Source organism: Polypterus senegalus, chromosome 12, assembly GCF_016835505.1.
Source record: "Polypterus senegalus isolate Bchr_013 chromosome 12, ASM1683550v1, whole genome shotgun sequence".
Lineage (NCBI taxonomy): Eukaryota > Metazoa > Chordata > Cladistia > Polypteriformes > Polypteridae > Polypterus > Polypterus senegalus.
The window spans coordinates 140,540,527-140,564,925 of NC_053165.1; the positions used below are offsets into that span (position 1 = coordinate 140,540,527).

A 24,399-nucleotide genomic window follows, 5' to 3' on the forward strand; every position below is an offset into this window, starting at 1 on the left:
AGACCGAATGCCAATCCATAAGAGGGCACATGCACCCACCTACTTTCAGTCACACAGAAACAATTAAGAGGTATCACTCAAAATGGCTCCTACATCTTAACAGTTGAAGGAGAAGAGTGATGTGCCTGCAGAACACATGGAGAACCTGTCAACTCTACATAGACAAATACCATGGCTAGTCTGACATTTTAATTAATATCTTTAGAACTGTGAAGCAGCTAATCTAGCCACTGCAAAAATCATGTTTCCCAATGGGTTTTATTCATTTACTTATTTATTTTTATGGTGGGAAGTTAAGCAAAATGACACCTTTTATTGGCTGACTAGAGAGATTACAATATACAAGCTTTCGAGGCAACTCAGGGCGCTTCTTCAGGCAAAAATTAATCACGGTGTAAATTCCATCTTACATCTTGTCTGAAGAAGTTGCCTGAGTTGCCTCAAAAGCTTGCATATTGTAATCTTTATAGTCAGCCAATAAAAGGTGTCATTTTGCTCAACTTCTTACCACATCCATAATGGCTAACACAATACAACACCCTAGTATCGCATATGTACTTTTAATAAGCTACAGGTTAGTATGTAAACTCTTTAATTGCACTCCATTAATGATAAATAATAATTATTCTGCTTATATAGCACCTTTTCCACACTCTATTCACAATAATGCAAATGCATTTGTTTACCATATGTACTCTCGTTGAGCTTGTGCTAACAGAATGCAAGGCCTCTAAAAAGTATTCACCCTCTTTTTACCCATTTTAGTGTTGTATAACATTAAATCTCAGTGAATTTCAGTTGGATTTTTTGACACAAATTAACAGAAAAAGACTCTCTAAAGTGAGATTTCGGCAGAAATCTAAATTAATCACACACAAAATAATTGATTGTTATTATTATATATGACCAGTAATGGTGCGCTGCACAATAACATTCAGTGAATACACTTGACTTGAGCATTCCTAGTTTTCATCCTCTTTCTCTGTACGTTTAGCATTCGTTTGCTCAGAGGTTGATGTGCTTGCTGCTCTTCTTTTCTCCATTCTAGTGGCCCACTTCTTCTCATTTTCTTTCGTTGGCATCTTTCATGTTAAAATTGATTAAGTCAGTGTTTGTGTTGCAATTACGTTTTCTTAAATTTTTCACTACCGCTGGCACTTAAGTCTTCAATGTGCCTCAAGAGTGATTTAAGATATGAAGAGGTAGAGGAAGTGATGGCGAAGGTGGTAGGGATGAGAACGGCGTCTGTATACATGCGCCGCACGGCCTGTGACCGAGTTTTGATTCTACAATAAAATAAATTAAAAATTAAAAGGTATAACCTTGGAGATCAATTATCACCACAAAGGCGAATAATAGACATCATGTAGTATATGTGTACCAAATTTCAGGTCAATAGGTCAAACGGTTTGAGAGCTACAGGTGATTTAAAATCCTAGACAGAAAAACGAACAGCAACAGTAGCGTGTTATATATATATACTGTACAAGTGATTTAAAATCCTGTACAGACAAACAAACACCCACGGTAGCATATTATTTATAAAGAAAAGTCAATGTGTATATGTATGTATGTTGCAGCATCACTTCCGAATGGCTGGAGCGATTTTCATTAAACATGGCACACATGTTCTTCATTGGTCGACTAAAAATAAAGTAGGGTGAAATCAGCCCTAACCCACCCCCATCTCTTGATCTTGCAGTCTTGTATGTATGTTATCATCCAGTTGACACTTGGACTGACCACCAGAGGGCGAACTGGAGGTGATTGCAAGCATTCTTTATGTATGAGCACCAATGCGCAACTGTTGCTTTTGAAATTAAGTAGAGTTGGCCAGTTCTGAATGTCAACTGGATGATAACATACATACAAGACTGCAAGACAAGCACATTAGTGAAGCTTCATTGTTTGTTAATTTACTTCAATTTTTAAAGTTGTGGGTTTTTCTAATTATATTTTTCTCAAACAATAAGAAAAAAAAAAACGCTTTATTTTTCCTCCCGAGCAACGCTGGGTATTACAGCTAGTTATATATAAAGATAGTTGATATTCGTGTCAGTATTTTGTAGCTGCACATTAGAAAGCCATGATAGCCTTAATTCCATGTTCCCAGGTCTCCAATCAGCTTTGTACATCTGGACGCTGCACCTTTCCTCATTCATTTTTGCAAAACTGCTTAAGTTGTATCAAGTTGCATGGAGATCATGAGTTATCAGCTTTTTTCATGTCCATCTGGTAATTCTCAATTGGATGGTGTTCTGGACTCTGCCACTCTGGGACATTGACATTGTTGTTTTTAATCCATTCTTGTGTAGCTTTACCTTTATGCTAGTGGTCTTTGACTTGATGGAACACAAATCTTCTCCCAAGGCACTGGTTTCTGGCACACTGCATCAAAGTTTACTCCAGGATTTCCTTGTATTTTATTGCCTTTAGTTGATCCTCTACCTTAAGAAGCCTTAAAGGGCCTGCTGCAGAGAAGCATTCCCACAACATGATGCTGCCACCACCATGCTTTTCGGTGGGGATGGTGTGTTTTTGACAAAGTGCAGAGTTTCGCTTATGACAAACATGGCATTCAGTCTGATGGAAAAAATAGCTACATTTTGGTCTGAACAGGCCATTAAACCTTCTTCTGGGTGATTTCTTCCATGTACCTTCTGGCAAAGTCTACTTACCAAGCCAATTTACCAAATATGTTCATTTTTCAAGCTAAAACTATTATATAGTATTGATCCGTGTTTTGAGGTTACACACATATTGTAAAACAGAATAGCAACATCATTTAAAGAAGGAAAAAAGCAAAAAGCAAACCAATGTTGTGCCATTTTAAAAGGAGACAGGCTATGCATTTTACTACCCTGTTCCTCTTATTTTGTAGCAGTGCAGCACCCTTCGGGACCTGCGAGGATTGGATGCGACATTACTGACATTGAATGTTGATACTCTGATGTGGATTGCTGTCTTAGTTCAGTAGGCACCTAGATAATAATAACTGAAAAAGTCACACAATCGCTGATATTCTCTCACTACACAGGAGCTTTTTTTTCCTTTGCTTTGCAGATATACTATGTGCAGATGCTGGATTGTTAAAGCATATGTGTGCTTCAGTGAGAAAGAATTGTGAGTGGGCACATACCCAGGGCTTGAAGAGGTGGCATTTTTCTGTTTCGGCAGAGGACTACCTGCTGTAAATGGTTGCAGTAACTCACGCTCTGACAGCAAACACAAACCAACCTACCGGTCTAGTCCTTGATAAGATATACTATACATCTTACAGCATGCTCAGAACCCCGAGGAGGACCACTACACCCACTCAATTAAGAAATTGCATAAAATTTGAAATATCATCATGGAAGACTGAGCAGTCCACAGAAAGGGAATAGCACCAATTATTTGTTTCCACTTCAAGCACTGCTGCAGCATGTAATCAAGTACAATTTACAACTTATTTTTCTATAGTGCTCTTCACTGAGTGTGGGCGGACAGTGCTATGAAAAAATTCTCAGGTAAAATGCAAGTAAAGATTATACTAATTACTAAATGCATAATTAATACATTGTGGAACGAGTCCCGGACACAGACAGGTAGACATGTTTTAAAACACCACCACACGTTTATTCACAACTATTATTTACAATTAAAGTGCACCACAAACCCCAAACTCCACCAAAGTCCAGGCCTCTCACACTCTGCTTCTCTCTTTAGACAGCCTCCACTCCTCTCCTTCAAGCTCTGTCCTTCTCCTCACCCGACTCCAGCCTTGAATGAAGTGCCCTCTTCTACGTGGTTGTGTGCTGGGGAGGCAGCATAAAGAAGAAGGATGCCTCACACCTGGACAAACTAGTGAGGAAGGCAGGCTCTATTGTAGGCACGGAGCTGGACAGTTTGACATCCGTGGCAGAGAGACAGGCGCTAAGCAGGCTCCTGTCAATCATGGAGAATCCACTGCATCCACTGAACAGGATCATCTCCAGACAGAGGAGCAGCTTCAGCGACAGACTGCTGTCACCATCCTGCTCCACTGAAAGACTGAGGAGACCCCACACTATGCGACTCTTCAATTCCACCCGGGTGGGGGGGGTAAACGTTAAAAGTTAACATTATACAAAGTTATTATCTGTTTTACCTGCATTTTATCACACTTTAATTTAATATTGCTTTTAATAGTTTTTTTTTATCAGTATGCTGCTGCTGGAGTATGTGAATTTACTCTTGGGATTAATAAAGTATCTATCTAGAGTGGTGTGAAAAACTATTTGCCACCTTCCTGATTTCTTATTGTTTTGAATGTTTGTCACACAAAATGTTTCTGATCATCAAACACATTTAACTATTAGTCAAATATAACACAAGTAAACACAAATTGCAGGTTTTAAATAATGGTTTTTATTATTTAGGGAGAAAAAAAAATCCAAACCTACATGACCCTGTGTGAAAAAGTAATTGCCCCCTGAACCTAATAACTGGTTGGGCCACCCTTAGCAGCAATAACTGCAATCAAGCGTTTGCGATAACTTGCAATGAGTCTTTTACAGCGCTCTGGAGGAATTTTGGCCCACTCATCTTTGCAGAATTGTTGTAATTCAGCTTTATTTGAGGGTTTTCTAGCATGAACCACCTTTTTAAGGTCATGCCATAGCATCTCAATTGGATTCAGGTCAGGACTTTGACTAGGCCACTCCAAAGTCTTCATTTTGTTTTTCTTCAGCCATTCAGAGGTGGATTTGCTGGTGTGTCTTGGGTCATTGTCCTGTTGCAGCACCCAAGATCGCTTCAGCTTGAGTTGACGAACAGATGGCCGGACATTCTCCTTCAGAATTTTTTGGTAGACAGTAGAATTCATGGTTCCATCTATCACAGCAAGCCTTCCAGGTCCTGAAGCAGCAAAACAACCCCAGACCATCACACTACCACCACCATATTTTACTGTTGGTATGATGTTCTTTTTCTGAAATGCTGTGTTCCTTTTACGCCAGATGTAACAGGACATTTGCCTTCCAAAAAGTTCAACTTTTGTCTCATCAGTCCACAAGGTATTTTCCCAAAAGCCTTGGCAATCATTGAGATGTTTCTTAGCAAAATTGAGACGAGCCCTAATGTTCTTTTTGCTTAACAGTGGTTTGCATCTTGGAAATCTGCCATGCAGGCCGTTTTTGCCCAGTCTCTTTCTTATGGTGGAGTCGTGAACACTGACCTTAATTGAGGCAAGTCAGGCCTGCAGTTCTTTAGACGTTGTCCTGGGGTCTTTTGTGACCTCTCGGATGAGTCGTCTCTGCGCTCTTGGGGTAATTTTGGTAGGCCGGCCACTCCTGGGAAGGTTCACCACTGTTCCGTGTTTTTGCCATTTGTGGATAATGGCTCTCACTGTGGTTCGCTGGAGTCCCAAAGCTTTAGAAATGGCTTTATAACCTTTACCAGACTGATAGATCTCAATTACTTCTGTTCTCATTTGTTCCTGAATTTCTTTGGATCTTGGCATGATGTCTAGCTTTTGAGGTGCTTTTGGTCTACTTCTCTGTGTCAGGCAGCTCCTATTTAAGTGATTTCTTGATTAAAACAGGTGTGGCAGTAATCAGGCCTGGGGGTGGCTACGGAAATTGAACTCAGGTGTGATACACCACAGTTAGGTTATTTTTAAACAAGGGGGCAATTACTCTTTCACACAGGGCCATGTAGGTTTGGATTTTTTTTCTCCCAAAATAATAAAAACCATCATTTAAAAACTGCATTTTGTGTTTACTTGTGTTATATTTGACTAATGGTTAAATGTGTTTGATGATCAGAAACATTTTGTGTGACAAACTTGCAAAAGAATAAGAAATCAGGAAGGGGGCAAATAGTTTTTCACACCACTCTATCTATCTATCTATCTATCTATCTATCTATCTATCTATCTATCTATCTATCTATCTATCTATCTATCTATCTATCTATCTAAAACCAGCAATGTCTGCCCATTAATTAATGAATGAACTAGTTGAACTAGCAAGTTAACAATGGAGGAGAGGAAAATTGTAAGAGAGAAATTATTTTCGTCCAATGATACTAACGCTTCTTTACCTGAGATGACTTTACCTTGGACAAGAGAACAGCTTGGCACCAAGTTCCACTTCAAGATACCAAGAAGAGAAACAGAATAGAATAGAACAGTAATAACAAAGACGCAGTATTCCCTGCTAATCAGCAACTCTAGTCAGGGTATGCTAGACTAAAGTAGTAAGTCTTCAGCCTGGCTTTGAAAGCTGAGATTGAAAGCGCATTACTTACATGACCAGGTGTCATTCCACAGCTTCAAGGTCCTGTAACTAAAAGCTCAACCTCCTGCTGTTATTTTAGTAATCCTAAGTAGGCCACCATCTTGAGATCATAATGTACATTCTGGTTGTAAGTAATGATAAGCTTGGTTAAGTAAGTAGGGCCTTGGACATTTAAGGCTTTGTATGTTAAAAGGGGAATTTTCAAATCAGCCCTAAGCTTCACTGGGAGGCAGCATAATTACAGGATAACAAGAATTATGTGTTTGCACTTTCTAGTTCTTGTAATGATTCTTGAAGCAGTATTTTGAATTAACTGAAAGTTGCACTAAGAAAGATTTGAACACTCAGTGAATAACACATTGAAGTAGTCAATCCCACTAATAATAAATGCATGAACTGATTTCTCAGTATCTTACAAATTTAGAAAAACTTTTAATTTCTGAACATTTGTACGATGGAAAAACATGTTTTGGATAGTTTAATAACATGTCTTTTAAACGATGTGCAGATATAACGCCAAGTCACACGTTAATTTAGCACAACTAATTGTGATTACAAATGAATTAAAAAGTGAAGGATTGTCGTTGCAGTCAGCATCAATCCCTCCAATAGTTAACATTTCTGTTTTTTCTGTATTTAATGACAAGCAGTTCTCATCCATCAACTCTTTTATACACCGCTAATTAAGGACAGCATTAGTGAAATGTCATTTAGCCTAAAAGAAAGGTATGGCTGCATCTGCATTGAAATGAAAATTAGTGGTATGCTTTTTAATGGTAGTTTTCAATGGAAGCATGTAAAGTTAAAAAAGTAACGAGAACTGAACAGATGTTATAGGCATCCATCCTGCTTTTCCAGGGCAGGGCCACGGAATAGCTGGTGCCGCAATCATCAGATGAATGCAAAACAGGAACAATCCTTGCACAGGGTGCCAATCCATTGCAGGATGAACACACACACATACTATAAGGCCAGTTTAGCAACACCAATTCACCTGAGCTTAATCTGGTCAAAGTTTATTAATTTTAGTACAGATGTTTTAATATAGGCAGAGTAGGCTGTCATTCTTGCCTTAGAACACAGGGTTCTACATGGAATCTGCATGTTCTACCCAAGTATTTATAGATTGATTGGCATCAGAGTCAGTGAATTTACTCAAACCAAAATATTGTGCTCAGTACTTTTTTTACCATATCTTCAGCAAAAGCAGCTCATCATGCATGTTTTTTTTGATCATGCATGTGTTGAACACACCACGGAAACAGCGATGTTTAGGTCTCTTGGCTCTTTCAAAGAGGTAAGGCTTTTATCTATACTAATAAAAGGCAAAGCCCTCACTGACTGACTCACTGACTCGTCACTAATTCTCCAACTTCCCGTGTAAGTAGAAGGCTGAAATTTTGCAGGCTCATTCCTTACAGCTTACTTACAAAAGTTAAGCAGGTTTCATTTCGAAATTCCACGGGTAATGGTCATAACTGAATCCTACTTACATACATATATACGTCCATAGCCTGCAGTTCGGTCGCCGTGTGAGGCGGAGTTGCTTCCCCCAACACCACGCCTCCCACGTAATTGACTGCCTGCCCATATAAGGCTGTCCATCAGCAGCAATCCAAGCTGTGAGAAAACAGTAAAATGGAGGCGTGTCAGATATCATGGTACATTTTGTGATGCAGCTAGACGGAAACAACTTTGTGACGCTGCCACCAAATACTCGCAGAAAAATCCACAAGTTAATAGACACGCTGTCGCTAAATACTCGCAGGCAAATTTACAAGTTCATAGAGACGCTGCCGCTAAATATTCACAGGCAAATCCACAACTTAATACTGGGAATGCCTGTTAAACATCTTAGATTAATGAGTAGCGATTTGGGTAGTGATCACTACGATGAATGAAACCTGTTATCTTTACAACGGTTGACAAACACGGAATGTAACTTGAATACAGCACGTCCTCCAAATACGAACCTGATTGAAAGAAATAATGATATTCAAATCCTTGATGACAGCAACACTCATAACAGTGACAAAACATTTACATTGACGATCATGTTACGTTATTTTCAAAATGTTTCCTTTTCTTTTTCATTACTTCTTTAACACACTACTTCTCCGCTGCGAAGCGCGGGTATTTTGCTAGGTAATAATAAAATGCAGTGTAATAAGTTCAGTTCACATGTATTGCTATGTGTACAAAGTATGTGCTCTTTCAAGTATGCTGTCACTGTTCATGCATCTTGCTCCATAGATTGTAAGATAACAACACAAAGAATGTAATGGGGTTGGGGAGACTCGCCATTGGGTTGTCACAACTCCAGCCATAACGTCATGGACACTGCAACCAGACAAACAAAGACACATATTCTCATTTTGTGGACTAAAAATCTGTAATAAAATTTGATAACGGATATTTGCAGACAATTTCACTTCTCAGTTATTGCATCAATAATTAACTGCCGTCATCTGCGACTCTATATAAAGGCTTTACAATGTATCAATTAGCCTTTGTCAAGCTAGAAGTTTAAAGTTACGTCGCATTTATCAGAACAGTACTCTAAGTGCAACTGTATTTTGAATGGGTCCATTGTTTAAACAATTATAGAAAACGTCTGCATTAGGTTATTAAACAATCGACTATATAATGTTTGATATTGATCACTGGCAAAAATACACTGTATTTTTGAAAATCAAATTACAACAGCTTAGACAGGTAAGTTACAGCAAGGAAAATGTGATATGTGATACATATATACATACCTACATACATACATAAAATCTACATATGTATATTTTTATGAACCTGCTTGTTCCAATGCAGGGTCGTGGGCTCTGTAGCCTATCCCTTTAATAAAGAACAAGCCCTGCATGGGACCCTCGTCAGTCGGAGGGCACGTTTCGACATAAAGTGTTTGAATAATGCAGTCAGCTAAAATGCCACCGTGTAATTCGAGTAAAGGCGCTCATCACGTTGAACTCAGCGTATCGCATTCCCTCATTTTCACCTCTCAGAGCGATTCTATAAAGTATAGTACAGTAATTGTTTTAGCGCTTTACTAAATTGCACCTATAGATGTCTCGCGACGCTAATCTGCACACAGTGAAGTAGGTATCTACTTTGCTTTCGTGAGGATATCTAATGTCATGAGTTGGGTAGGGGGGACTGTAGCCGATTTCTCAGAATAGATTCTGTTTTTCTCCGAACCTGTAACTCTGCCGCTCTTTTGAAGTTTTAATAATATCTTTGTAAAATCAATGGTGAGCAAAAGGGGGAGAAAAGCACGTTAATACCGGATTTTTGATAGACTGAGTTTCGCGCAGTTCCCCTCCGCCCCCCCGTGCCACATCCCCTCGGTTACCTAGACATTCTTTCTCTTGCTGCGCGCCGAGACTAGAGCTCAAATACACATCAACTCGTTTAATGGTTTCGAAGTACCTGTGTGTCTCTTTCTGCAGGTCGGACGCGAACTTCCTTTAATACTCCAACTGGATATTATAACATTTCAGAGTATTTTTGATGTTGATTCGTCTCTGGAAACACTAAAATAAGGTAAAGACAGGTGTTATTGCGCTGCGCTACAGGTGTTTGCCTCTGTAATTGCTATTTGACAGATTTCAGAAAGAATGTGGAGATCACGAGGAGAAGAAACATGATTTATAAAAAATGCATACATCAACTGAATGTGTCTAATTATTGTCATATTTACGTTTATTCCTATATATCCTTATGTTCATAATTGTGGCAAACGTGTAGGAACCAAATAGCGCGCAGTGTGCGCTAAAGGAAAAAAAAATACTTAAATGCTGTAAATCTTGCCAGAAAACGCTCTTAAATTCATTGTACTAAAGTGGCACTTTACTGGGCTCTGTGATTTAACGTAGATCCATTGTTTGACAAAGAGCCATCTCGTTCTGGGAAGGGTTCTTTGCATATGAAATTAGTTCATCGGGCCTTGAAAAAGTTCCTACAGAAAAATATTTAGAGTACAGTTGGCTACCAGCAGGATAAATCAGTTCAAGAAAATACGAATTTAGCTTTTATTATTGTATGAGTCCTTTTAAAATCAGGAAGCAATACACATTTCACAAATCTGTTATCACCTATTCGTGGTTATTTATGGAGCCTGTTACGGATCTAAACAAAAGGTTTTTCTTGACCCTTCATATGGATGCTTTTATTGGAAGCCAAAAATGATTCATATATGGCATCGATTTGAAGAATCGCGCAATCGCCTTTATTTTTAAGATTGAATTTGTCGTGAAGCAAAATGAAAATGTCACTTAGGATGATTTTCAATACTTGCAGTACCACACGTGTAAAGATGGAGAGTTGAATAACTTGTTTTTTGTGTAAAACATACACAGATAATTGTGAAATAAGTTATATGATAGATAGATAGATAGATAGATAGATAGATAGATAGATAGATAGATAGATAGATAGATAGATAGTGGCCATAAAGGTTACGACATACATTAAAATGTTAATTTAAAGTATAGTAATATAAGGGTCACCTTACACAACAATAAATCGTTTGGTAATGCTAAATTCGTATGCATATGATACTGCTTTGTAATAGAATCACAAACTCTATGTTACTTCTTTATTTTTTTATTTTATTGATTTTAGTAAAATCAAATAATATTCCATACAAATAAATCAAGTTTTACAAAAAAAAGTTAGAAACAAATCAATCTCCACCCCGATTATTTCTTTATATTAAACTTTCCATAGTTGTATTGTTTGAATTCTTCATCCCTGAAATATATACCTTTCCTGATTTTTTAAACATAATTATCTCATTTACTATTTAAAAAAATGAAAAAAAAAAATCTTCTAAATTTCTGAATATTCATTTACGTGCAACTTTTCATGAAATTAACTTCATTTTAAACAGGAAAAGGAGAAAAAAACACAAACCAAGGATACCAAGTCCAGTCTTTTTGGTGGATTATTAACTTTTGAGACATGCCAGAGAAGCAAGGTGAGTGGATGAAGATTTTTTTTTTTTGTGCATCATCTGATCAGCCTATTGTGGTTAAATTTTGACAAAAGTTGGAAATGGAAAGTAAAATGTATTTAAGTGACTGGGCAAGTGTAGACCGTAATTAGGACACTGTGATGTATGCTTTTAAAATGGTGCAAGTTAATGAAAATTAATGCATTTATGTGATTTTCCGAAGCTGGTCATTAAATGACAAATGGAAGGAAGCAAGGAAGGCCATTTCCATAGTGTCTTGTATGATGACAAATATTCTGAATAAAAGGAAAGTTGAGTTCTGTTTGACGTTACTTTTTTCAAAACTGACTTTTCTGTGTGCGCACAGTCAGATATTTGTGTCAAAAGAATGGTGCCCGAGAAGTGGGTGATTGCTTATAAGACAGTGGTTACCTTGTCTTGCTCAGGTCAGCTGCCATAAGCCTCTTTCACATTGTAACCTCATGAGCCTTGAGATGGGAGTTTTACTTTCTTACATTATAACTAAACAGGTTTTTAAGATTAAATGTGTTAAAGGCTGTACAAGGTATGAAAAGGGTGAACTTTACAACAGTGGAATACCTTCATGGTTAATTGCATGCCAAATTAATGATTTTAAAAAAAGGGAGAGGGAGAGAGGAAAGCATTATCTTATCAGGCAGCAGTGGTGCGGTGGCTTCAGAAGAAATTACAGCAGAGGTGCATTCCAGGTTGTTGCTGCAGATTGTATCTCCCTTCCCCATCTTGGTCAAGAGGGGTACAAACTACATTTTCATTATAGAAGCTTTTAGAGTGCTTTGAAAATAGTTCATGGCCTTTTCTCAATCTGCAGTCTCCGTTACAAGTGATCACTGATCCATAGCCTAACCTGGTGACACTGATTGCAAGGCAGGAGCCAACCCTAAATGTGATGGATACCAGTCGGTCATTAGCCACACTCTGCACTGCACTGAGAGGCAATTTTCAATGCCTGCTTAGCCAAACACCAACTATTTAGGGTGTCAAAGGGAAATTGCAAAAACCTTAAGAACTACAATGAGAATTTGTATTCTTTTCATTAAGTGACTAGGCCACAGGTGTCAAACTCCAGGCCTGGAGGGCCGCAGTGGGTGCAGGTTTTCTTTCTAACCCTTTTCCTAATCAGTGTCCCATTTTCACTGCTAATTAACTTCTTTTCCCTCTATTTTAGTAGCCCTGTTTTTAAGGACTAAGTCTTCTGAATTGATTCTTTTCTTCATTAAATGACAGCCAAACAGAAATGAGAGATGAAACGAGCCAACAGATGACCAGCTAAACTGGGGCTTCAAACTCCAACCGGTTCTTTAATGAGAAGCTGATGCTTGCTGTTAATTAAACCCGTTATTCAATTCCATGGCTTGTTGCTGCTCTCTTTTTGCCACAGCAGACATTTCCAAAACTGTCGATATTCTGTTTTTTTCTAAGAACTCCTAAAATGTTTTGGTAACCTGAGGGATCAACCTTACGGAGACCTTCATCTTTATTTTCAGATTTTGTTTGATGGGTACAGGTGAGCTGGTCATGTCCTGCTTGTTTTGTGTCTCATTGCTGTCCGGCTGCTAATTAAGGAAAAAACAACTAAGGGGCTGAGTCAAGCTAATTAAAGCTAACGCTAAAGAAGTTAATTAGCATCAAAAACTGGTCACTAATTAAGAAGATGGTTAGAATGAAAACCTGCAGCCACTGCGGCCCTCCAGGACTAGTATGACACCCCTGGACTAGGCCGAGTTCTGTCAGCGTGCTGCCTACTTAAGTACTTGGTGTATTTGCAATGTGAAGTCTTTAATGTTGTGAAATGTGTGTGAAACATTAATTGTATGTGTTGATTATGTTTTGGAGTACACTAAGTGTGCAGTTAAAGGAAAAAAAACATGAATCCTGATAAAAACATTGTGATTGAGATTAATACTAAAATTAATATTGTGATTTTTTTTATATTTTTCTTAATATTAAAGCTATTTGGAAAACAATTAAAAATAATAAAAATAGAAAAACCCTTTATAACGGTATTAGATGTACAGTTAGTTCGATAAGTTTTGAGCATTGGTACAATTTTTGTCATTTTCCCTCTGTTTATCACCACAATGGATCTGAAATTAACCAATCAAAATGTGATGGAAGTATAGATTTTCAGCTTTAATTTATAGGCTTTAACAAAGACATTTCATTAAGCTTTAGAAATTACAGCCATCTAGAAGTGTAAAAGTAATTGGACATGTGACTGACAAGCAGTTTCATGGTCAGTTATTCCATGACAAATTAAGTAGATAAACGGTTGGGAGTTGATTCCAAAATTCAGTAGCTGTTCACTAGAACTCAACATGAGGTCCAAAGACGTGTCAATGCAAGTGAAGGAGGCCATCATTAGGCTGAAAAAACAAAATAACCTATCAGGAAGATAGCTACAACTTTAGGTGCACCCACATCAACAATTTGTTACATTCTTTAAAAAGAAGGAATGACTGTTGAGCTTAGCAACACCAAAAGGCCTGGGAGACCACAGAAGACAACTAAAATGGATGATTTGCAGAAGTATTTCCTTAGTGAAGAAAATCCTCTTCACAACACCTAGTCAGTTCATGAGCACTCTTGAGGAGGTAGGCATTTCACTGTCAAAGTCTACCATCAGGAGATGCCTTCATGAATGTAAATACAGAGGGCTTACCCTTAGATGGAAACCACTGGTAACACTGAAGAACAGGGAAGACAGATTAGACTTTGCCAGAAAACATCTTTAAAAGCCTGCCCAGATCTGCAATAAAGTTCTTTGGATAAATGAAACGAAGATCAGCTAGTACCAGAATAATAACAAAAGAAATGTGTGAGAAAGGAAGGGACAACTCATGATCCAAGGCATACCACATTGTCTATTAAACATAGTGGAGGCTGTGTTATGGCATGGGCACGTATAGCTGCCAGTGGAACTGAGTCACTGGTGTTTATTAATGATGTGACTGCTGACAGAAGTACCAGGATGAATTCTAAAGTGTATGGGTCTCTCTGCTCAAATTCAGCCAAATGCTCCAAAACTGATTGGAAGAAGCTTTACAGTGCAAATGGCTAATGACCCAAAATTACTGCAAAATCAACCCAGGTGTTTCTCAAGGTAAAGACATTCTCAATGGCCAAGTCAATCACCTGATCTCAACCCAAAAGAGCATGATTTTCAGTTACCGAAGACAAAACTGAAGGCAAAAAACCAACAAACAAGCAGTAACTGACGGCGGCAGCAATAAAGGCCTGGCAAAGTATCTCAAGGGAGGAATTATGGCATTTGGTGATGCCCATGGGTTCCACGCTTCAGGCAGTCATTGACTGCAAAGGGTTTTCATCCAAGTATTAAAACAATACATATTATTTTATATTATATTACTTTGTCCAATTTCTTTTGTGCTTCTTTAAATAAGGGACTCGGAAAATGACTGTCATTTCTGAAAGCTTAATGCAATACCTTTGTTAAAACTCTTAAATTAAAGCAGAAAGTTTATACTTCTTTCACATCTTGATTGCTTAATTTCAAATCTATTGTGGTGGTATACAGAGAGAAATTTACATAAATTGCATCAATGTCCAAATACTTATGGACCTAGCTGTACATTAATTTATATCACACTAAACATTGGTTAGTAAGGCAGACCCTTTCATTGCTTGAATATCTTTTCACAGACAGATGAGTATGTTTAATCATGTCACATTGTCATCATTCATTCTTAAAAGTTGTTTGCCCTTAAAGGACAGTGTATTTAGTTTCACTCACGTATGTAATGATAATTTAATTTATTGTTATATAGCTCTCGACAGTAAGTAGACAATAATATAGTATATCCATCTGTACATTTTCTGCACCCCATCTATAGTATATTATCTATTAAGGGGCTCCGCCCCCTGCTTGCTTCATTCGCCAACCCCTGGGTTGGTTTGTTTTTGGATAAACATGAATATCAAGTATGTCTTTGATGTCTGTGTCTTTCGAAACTATTATCGCTAACAACTCGTCGCACGTTGGTTTATTATAAATGTGACCTCGATCTTTCGGATGCATATAGAAATTCAAGAAAACTTCCTTGTCCGTGTTTTGTAGATAAATTTCATGTAAAGTGCGATACTTTTGGATGTATGGGTTTGTATCCTTTATTGGCTTTTTTCTTTCTAATATGTCCGATCATTAACGCTTTCGATTCTATTTTGCATCACTTCTCTGTGATCATAAATATACACCTGACTGAATTGTGTTTTTTTTTCGAAATTAAACTTGTCGTAGCTTTAATTGTTGTGGGGCCACAAATTCTCATAGCCTATGGTCCAGAATTGTGTAAATCTACGTTTTGAGCATTGAATGATGTGTACACGAACAGATTATTGTAGATTTGGATATTTTGCCTGTAGTGTTTTTGGATTTCACTTTCACCAGACAACAAATCTTTAAATTCTCGCAGATACTTCATTGGGAAGAAACAGTACTTTTCCCTGATGGCAACATGAATTTCATGATCTTCAAGTGTCCAATTTAAAGTTTAAAGACGAACAATATCTACATACTTCTGACATATCTCCTATGTCCATAAATTCAATCCCCTTTTGTTGTTCTGTTATTTCACCAAGTAATAATTTCTGTTTGTTAGCACTAATGCGATCTTTACTATCAGTTTTTTGACAATCTACATAATCTACATAATCTATAACTTGCTCTACATGTGTCATGCCAATATTTTTTTTGAGCTTTTCGAATTCCACTACTTTCATAATCTCTAACCTGCTGTGCATGTGTATCGCATCTGTGTATTCAATGTTTTTCAAGCTCTTTCCGACGTTCAACTTTGTCTTTTACTCTTTGTCTTTTATTTCTGACCCCGATTGGACCTGCTAGGTATAGCGCAGGAAGGGTGTCAGACAAAAGCATTCACACGACTGAGACGTGAGATGGCCATGGTCTTGTTTGAAAATGGTTGTGAGTAGGGCGTGACTTGAAAAAATCTCATGGCAAAAGTCTCCGTCTCGTGGGAAAAAAACTCTTTCAAAAAGTCTCATCTCATCGTAGGGTTAATCTCATCTCGTCTCAGGATTATTTTATATGATTGAGAGATATATTCATTGTCAATCCATTTTAACCCACTTTAGGGAACCGGAGCAACAGAATAGAATGAAACATCGGGCAGCAGTGCTTCCATCACATGGATTCAGTGTCCTGAATCCCATGACCTGTCATTATCATACATTCTCGCTGTGTCTGCACAGTGTTTCTTCTGGCTGCATGCAACCATGAATTGGAAAATGATATAATCTAATGTAATCTAATCTATCCATCCATTATCAAACCCACTATATCCTAACTACAGGGTCACGGGGGTCTGCTGGAGCCAATCCCAGCCAACACAGGGCACAAGTCCACCACATGGCACGCACACACACACCAAGCACATACTAGGGACAATTTAGAATCGCCAATGCACCTAACCTGCATGTCTTTGGACTGTGGGAGGAAACCGGAGCAAACCCACGCAGACACGGGGAGAACATGCAAACTCCACGCAGGGAGGACCCGGGAAGTGAACCCCAGTCTCCTAACTGCGAGACAGCAGCGCTACCCACTGCGCTACCATGCCGCCCTTAATCTAATCTAATCTAATCTAATCTAATCTAATCTAATCTAATCTAATCTAATCTAATCTAATCTAATCTAATATCCACCCATCCATCCATTTTCTAAACCTGGTTACAGGGGAGCTGGGACCTATCCCAACAAGCACATGGCACAAGGCATGAACAATGCTTAGACCGGGATATAAAATAATATAATATGGAGCTCATAGCTGCAGTAGACCAAATTCCAGCCTATTTGTAGGCACTCCCAGTTTTTCTTTGGTTTCTCCAGTTTTCTCCCAATGTCTAAATTTTCCCAAGCAAGGTTATTTTGTAGCGCTAAATTCACCAACCATTGCTATGCATGTGAATAAATGCACTCTTTTTGTAGGCTGGCAACTAACTAAGGGTTGTTTCTGCCATACATAAAATGGTGATGGTACAGGTTCTGGGTCAATATTGAGTCAAGCTGGATCAGTAAAAGGGTGGATTTTAGAGTATTTGGACTCTGTTATGGATTGGCAGACATTAAGAGTTAATTCCTGCATTGTAACACATGCTGCAAGGATTGGCTTCAACTCCTACAATATTGTATTAGACTGAGCAAATTTGAGAATTTACTATATTATTACATAAAATAAGAATATCTAAACTCCAAAGAGACAATGAACTGGGCACATGATGTGAACCTGGAACTCATCAACATCACTCCAGAAAATACAAGGAGATCACTAACCTTGGCACACACAGTTATATGAAAGCAAACAGAAATAAAAACAGAAGGGTAATTTAAGATGCCATTTAACTGAGCGCTTATGTTAAATGGCACCAGAGAGTAAGTAGTGATGCATGTATTCAAATTCATTTGTGCAGAGTCAATGTAGAGTTTCCAGGCTATACAGTAAGTTTTACTCTATCACTAACAGGCATTGTTATAAGTGTTGTAATTCTGCATATTAGTATACTTGGATTTGGTGCCCATTGTGAAACTATTGTTTGAAAATGGCAGATGAGCATAAATCATTTGATATGAATATAGAATCTGTGCTTAACATTTGGCATTCCATCTTGTTTCTGATGTTGTTTAACAGATTTCCAGTGCAGATTAAAAAATGTATTCAGCATAGGCTAGGAGGTGCTTTGTTGTATAATCACAATCCCGTTTATTGCGGGCATGTACAAAAATGCTAAGAGTGGCTTATAATTGTAATAACACCATAAATAAAAATCCAAAAACTGTTACGATTGCTGTCACTTACAGTGTCATAAAAAGAACACATTTCCAAACACAAAATAATTCAGAAACTTTCTCTTAAGCAAGCTCCTCTACTTAAAGGAACTCCATTGTTGTTATCTGACCTGCTTACACCAGCATATATTGTAATTTCAGAGAGCAGAGCTAAATTAATGATTAATCACGAGTGCTTTTAAATGTGTACAGGATGACATAACCTTAAGTTCTTGCTTAACTTCAAGTTTCAGATAGCCTTCCATGTATTTTCGGACATGCATTATAATCTGTAGTAATACCCTAGATGAAAATATCCATCCATCCATTTTCCAACCCGCTGAATCTGAACACAGGGTCACGGGGGTCTGCTAGAACCAATCCCAGCCAACACAGGAACCAATCCTGGGCAGGGTGCCAACCCACCGCAGGACACACACACATAGGGCCAATTTAGAATCGCCAATCCACCTAACCAGCACGTCTTTGGACTGTGGGAGGAAACTAGAGCGCCTGGAGGAAACCCACGCAGACATGGGGAGAACATGCAAACTCCACACAGGGAGGACCCGGGAAGTGAACCCAGGTCTCCTAACTGCGAGGCAGAAGCGCTACCACTGCGCCACCCTAGATGAAAATATGATAAAGTAAAATAAAGATGAAACAACTATAAAAAGGTATTTCCCTTTTCTTTGTATGCCTGAAAGACCATGAAGAAGAATAAATCCTTTCAGGCCGTCATTCAATTGTACATTTTAGGATTATTATTATTGTTTCAAAATAAAAGTTTATGCTGCATGTATCTTTTGTTCTATATTTGTATATTATATCCTTCTATATATAAAATACTGTATTTCATACGTTATGTTAAAGTGATCTGTGTTAAGTGCACTTGATGACACTAAATAAAACATATTTGCTATTTCTGAGTGCACCACCTTCTGAGTAGATGGAAGGCATAAGTGTGGGGCATGTCACCATTATAAACTTTAAAGTGAAAATTAACATTAGTATTTGGCATTTTTAAAGTTTACTTATGACTTGCTGGGCCAGTTCAGATGCCAGGTTTAGATTCATTTACTGTTTTGAATTTTTGATGCTCAAAGGTGTTTGAGTGATTTTCCAATAGTGGTATATTTAACATTATTTTAGTAAAACTAGCAATAATTTGAGACATTTTCAGCATATTTCTTGATGATTTGACATGTAGGTTACGCGACACAAGAAACATCAGTTGTTTTTATGGATATTTTTAATACTGTTTGCTGCAGTCAGTGTTGTTCTCCAACACCTTACATATCAGAGCTTTATCTCTTTTCTGTATGAAAACATGATACTAAAGTTTTTCCATCATTGCCATCATCACAAACCATATTTGGTAAGTAAAGTATAAAAAAAAATATCTTTTGGATAGAGCATTCCAACTAAAGTCAGATCTGGTCAGGTTGGGGAGCATGCACAGGTACAGCGCACTGCCGCACCCGCCACACAACCTAACACCTCGGTATCCCAGTTGGCAACCTCCCAGCCCCACCTTGCAGAAATGACTATCTGCCACAGCCAGGTGTTACGTGGGCATCCCCTTGGCCTGGTCCAGCCATGTGGGTCCTCAACAATGGGTCCTCCTGTGAACTGGATCACCGTAGTGCCGTAACTGACACTCCCTTACAATGCAGGTAATGTGCATCATTCGAGACTCCATGAGCAACCACAGTGCCAAAGGAGTCCAGTCTTCATCTCAGGTCACTGGATAGTGTCCATGTCTCGCAACCCTATAGCAAAACAGAAAGCACCAGGACTCTAAAGACCTGGACCTTCGTCCTTGTGCATAGATATCGGGAGAGCCATACACGCCTTTCCAGCGACCTCATGACCCCCCATGCTCTCCCAATCCATCTACTGACTTCATAGGAAGAGTCACCAGAGACATGAACATCACTGCCGAGGTAAGTAAACCTCTCGATAAGGTCGACACTCCCTCCTCAGACAGACACACCGCTGATGGCTCTGCCTAAGAGGTCATTAAAGGCCTGGATCTTGGTTTTTATCAGGACACTCACAACCCCAGACACTCAGACTCCTCTCTCAGTCTCTCATGAGCCTCGATCAGAGCCTCCATTGACTCTGCGAACATCACAGCATCATCTGCATGCAACCTTGCCGAATACCCAGTCCATACAAGCATTGAACAGAGTAGGAGCAAAAACTCACCCCTGACGAATCCTCCAGAATTAACTGGGAAAAACACAAAGATTCTGCCTCCATCCTGCACAGCACTCACAGTACCAGTGTACAGGACAGCCATGATATCCAGCAACTTTGGGTGGATCCCGTGGAGTCTCATTATGTCCCACAGGGCAGCTCAATCAACTGAGTTGAATGCTTTATGAACACTTTGTTTCTTTTTTGTATTAATTTGTTTAAAGAAGGGTGGCGCAGTGGGTAGCGCTGCTGCCTCACAGTTAGGGGACCCGGGCTCGCTTCCCGGGTCCTCCCTGCATGGAGTTTGCATGTTGCCTGCTTGGGTTTCCTCCGGGTACACCGGTTCCCTCCCATAGTCCAAAGACATGCAGGTTAGGTGCATTGGCGATTCTAAATTGTCCCTAGTGTGCGCTTGGTGTGTGTGTCTGTGCGCCCTGCGGTGGGCGGGTGCCCTGCCCGGGGTTTGTTTCCTTAAAAAATAAGTCAAATTTTACTGATTATACAGTAAAATAAATTATAAAATTTGTTTGTGTACATTTCCAAAAGGATTTTTAGATTGAATAAAAATCTGCAATGGGCTGGCACCCTGCCCGGGGTTTGTTTCCTGCCTTGCGCCCTGTGTTGGCTGGGATTGGGTCCAGCAGACCCCCGTGACCCTGTAGCTAGGATATAGCAGGTTGGATAATGGATGGATGGATGGATGAATAAAATCATAATGATGCAGTGTGTGCTTTATGACCTTCAGTGCAATTTTCTTAATATGTTTATTGTAATTAAACCCACATATTAACCCAAATAAACTATATATATTTTGTTACTGTATACTTCAACTGTCAGTATACAATAAAATGAGTATGTGTATATTACGTTAACTTTGCATGTTCTCCAAGTGTCTATGAAGGTTTCATCCAGAAAAACATGCAGGTTAGGTGAATTGGCGATGCTACATTGACCATAGTGTGTCATGTGTATGTATGTCTGATGGGCTGGCATCCTGTCCAGAATATGTTCCTGCCTTGCACCCTATGCTTGCTGCGATAGGTTTCAGCAATCCACGACCCGCTCAGGTGTAAGGGGGCTTGGTATAAATAGATGACACTGACAATAGTAGATGACATTGCCCAGGATGTCTTACAAGTCAGCATGCATAACAGTTTTGTGCATGTGTATTTTCAAAGTAGGGACACCAACAGGTGAAGTGACACACTAAATGTCCCCTGCTGAGTTAAAGGAAGAGACTGAACTAGCATCTTTGATGTTTGAAGTCCAGTGCTGAAGCTGTTATGCTACAATGTCAGTAGTGTTACAGAATTAACAAGCTGATTTATTATGATTGTATATCCATCCATCCATCCATCCATCCATCCATCCATCCATCCATCTGTCCTTGCCTTGAAACTAACTGTTAAAAGCCCGGCTTTACTGTTCAAGGACTGTCAATTTGGTTAGCTCTTTTTGTTTAAGGAATTATGTGTTAGTATTGAAATGAGTGCTGTCCACTTCTAAACGAAATACTCCACTCAAAAATAATATTTTTTTAATATGTAACTCATTCCATGTGGTTTGTGGTAGAATAAATATTACCTGGACAAAGAATTTCATCCTGGACAATGACTTTCATTCCCTGTACGAGGTTTGGGCTTAACAGGGGAGCAGATTTAGTAGCAGACTGGGACACTGCATGGCTCTTAGTGTTATTTTTATGTCTGCTTCTCTATACCTGCAAAATCTAATAAGTGTCACCAGTTAACAGATTCTTATGCTGGAGTTGCATTAAGAACTGTTGATAGTGTTAGGTGTTTGAAAAATGGCATGTACCATGGTAAACAGTGGAAAAAACAGCACTGGAACATTAAGGTTGGTACGTCTGCCTAACCTGTGGTGGTCTGGCGCCCTACCCGGTTAGGATATAGCGGGTTGGATAATGGATGGATGGATGGATGGATGGATGTCTGCCTAACATCTGCAAAACAAATTAGAACGAAAGTATTTTGCGCTCCAATGTTTTTATTTCCATCTCTTTTTAGTGTGTCTATTCTATAATAAAGACTGGTTCGCAGTTATCTTGAATTAAACAATAAATAAACACAAAAAGTCTAGGTGTGACAGGGGTTCTTCAGTTGTTACTCCTAGGGTTTTGAACGTTCTCCCACTCCACATCAGATCTCCTCCTTCTACTGAGGTTTTTAAGACTCAGGTAAAACCCACCTTTTCTTTTCCGCATTTCACTGTGGGTAACATCGTCGGGAGAGAGAGGATGGAAATCAGTCATTAGCAAACTGTTTGACATTATTGTTTGCTTTATGGTAGTCTTATATGTTCCTTTGGGCAGCATTTTGGTACAACTTCTGTTGTTTTTAAATGTGCTTTTATAAATAAATTTGACTTTGACTATGACAAAAAGAGCAATTTCTGTGCTGTACAATTATGTGTTTTGCCATGAACCTGCAGTTTACTAGTGCCATGGCTCATTGAAACAGATCTATCTATCTATCTATCTATCTATCTATCTATCTATCTATCTATCTATCTATCTATCTATCTATCTATCTATCTATCTATCTATCAAATTATCAAGACAGTTTTTAATCTCACGTTTTCAAGCATAATGGAGATAAAAAAGTTTCTAATATAATACGTGTCTACCGTAACCAACACTTGACAAAATTAAAGAATATGAAAAACATCCATGAAAAGTCTACGTTACTTGTTTTACAAAATCCAAATGTCATGTGGTCCTGTTGTATTCTCATATCGTTCCTAACACATTTTTTTTTTACTAAAATATTATTAAAAGACCACCTCCGGAAAAAGCTTCTGTGAATGGAAATGGAATGTGTCCCGATGCAAGCAAGCATTTGAATTGCAAACCTGCTTCCCGTTATTACATTTATATTTATAGCGGCGAGCCACAACTCGAATAACCTGGAATTATTTATTGTTAGTCTGTGAAACTGCACAAGTGAAATTGACTTTGTGATTGCTGAAGCATCTCGGATATTTATAAATCTACTCCTTGTATTCTATTCCTTATAATGTTGTCGTTCAATTTTCTTTGACTTTTAGTCTTTTGTTTCTCAGTGCACAGTTTTTGTTGATCTCTTGTGAAGTGGAATACTAGCTGATAAGTAAGTTGTTACTGGGTTAAACTTCTGACCAGTGAATGAGACACAGAGGTGGGACTTCATTGTAAATGTTTATTCATGACGGAGAGCATTCCATTTGTTTCACAAGAGTCTTTCTGGAAGCAGCTTATTTAGCAATAATTAGTACAAATACATGAATTTGGACATTGTGGACATAGGAGTGGATAAGATTTTACTCATTTACGATTTGATATTGGTCACCACAGATCCCTATTCTAATATACCAGAAACTATACATCCGTTCTGAATGAAAACTTGGAATTACAAACTTTCCTTGGCCATCACTTCAAACTACATAGCATTAGTAACATATAAAAAAAAGTTATCTTTGAATGGAGTATGCCTTTAAAATTAAGGGATACACAGCTGTAAATTTGCCGGTACAAAATGAAACCGCCATGTTTTATTAGATCACATTTATCTGTTCAATTGTTGGTCATGAACCAGAAGATTCTAGTGCAAAGCAGGAACTGACTCCTTGTAAGGGCACAACCACACTAATTCAAAGCAGGTCATTTGAATCACAAGTTTGTAGCATGAAGGAGGGAAACTGGATCACATAATGGAAAACAAAATGTGCAGACATGAGAAGAATGTTGCAAAATCTGGCTTTGAAACCCAGGACTAAAGCTAGGAAGCAAAAAAAAACAACCACTGCAGTTCTGAGTGCCATCATATAGCAGGAGAGATAACAGGCCTAATGAGCTTTACTTTGAGTCAGTAGCTCAGTTTAACAACTTTCTGTCTCTCTCTGTCTGGCAATCTGCTGTCATCCACTAAGTGGCATTTACACTGAAAGCTAAGAACCAAACTGAGGAGCTCAGCTCATTAAAAATAAATCTTAGGGGCTTTCCTTGGCCAGGTGTGTGGAAAACCGCTGCCACCTTATAAAATAAACATTGACATGATTTTGTTGAATTAAATAATGCAGGATTCCTTCAATATCAGTTAAGCACAGAAAGGGTGTTACGGTGATAGAGACAA

At 38.5% G+C, this 24,399-nt stretch overlaps 1 protein-coding gene across 2 annotated transcripts in view; it reads left to right on the top strand.

Annotated features, from left to right (window-relative positions):
• Positions 1 to 9,654: 9,654 nt before the first annotated feature.
• The window catches only part of hpn (hepsin), a 110,978-nt gene continuing 96,233 nt past the window's right edge, over positions 9,655 to 24,399 (top strand). For both annotated transcript variants that reach the window (XM_039773621.1, XM_039773622.1), the window contains exons 1-2: positions 9,655 to 9,812; positions 11,161 to 11,247. In XM_039773621.1, coding sequence (XP_039629555.1) covers positions 11,232 to 11,247 — 16 coding nt within the window. In that variant the 5' untranslated portion in view covers positions 9,655 to 9,812; positions 11,161 to 11,231. The remainder of the gene's footprint in view (positions 9,813 to 11,160; positions 11,248 to 24,399) is intronic.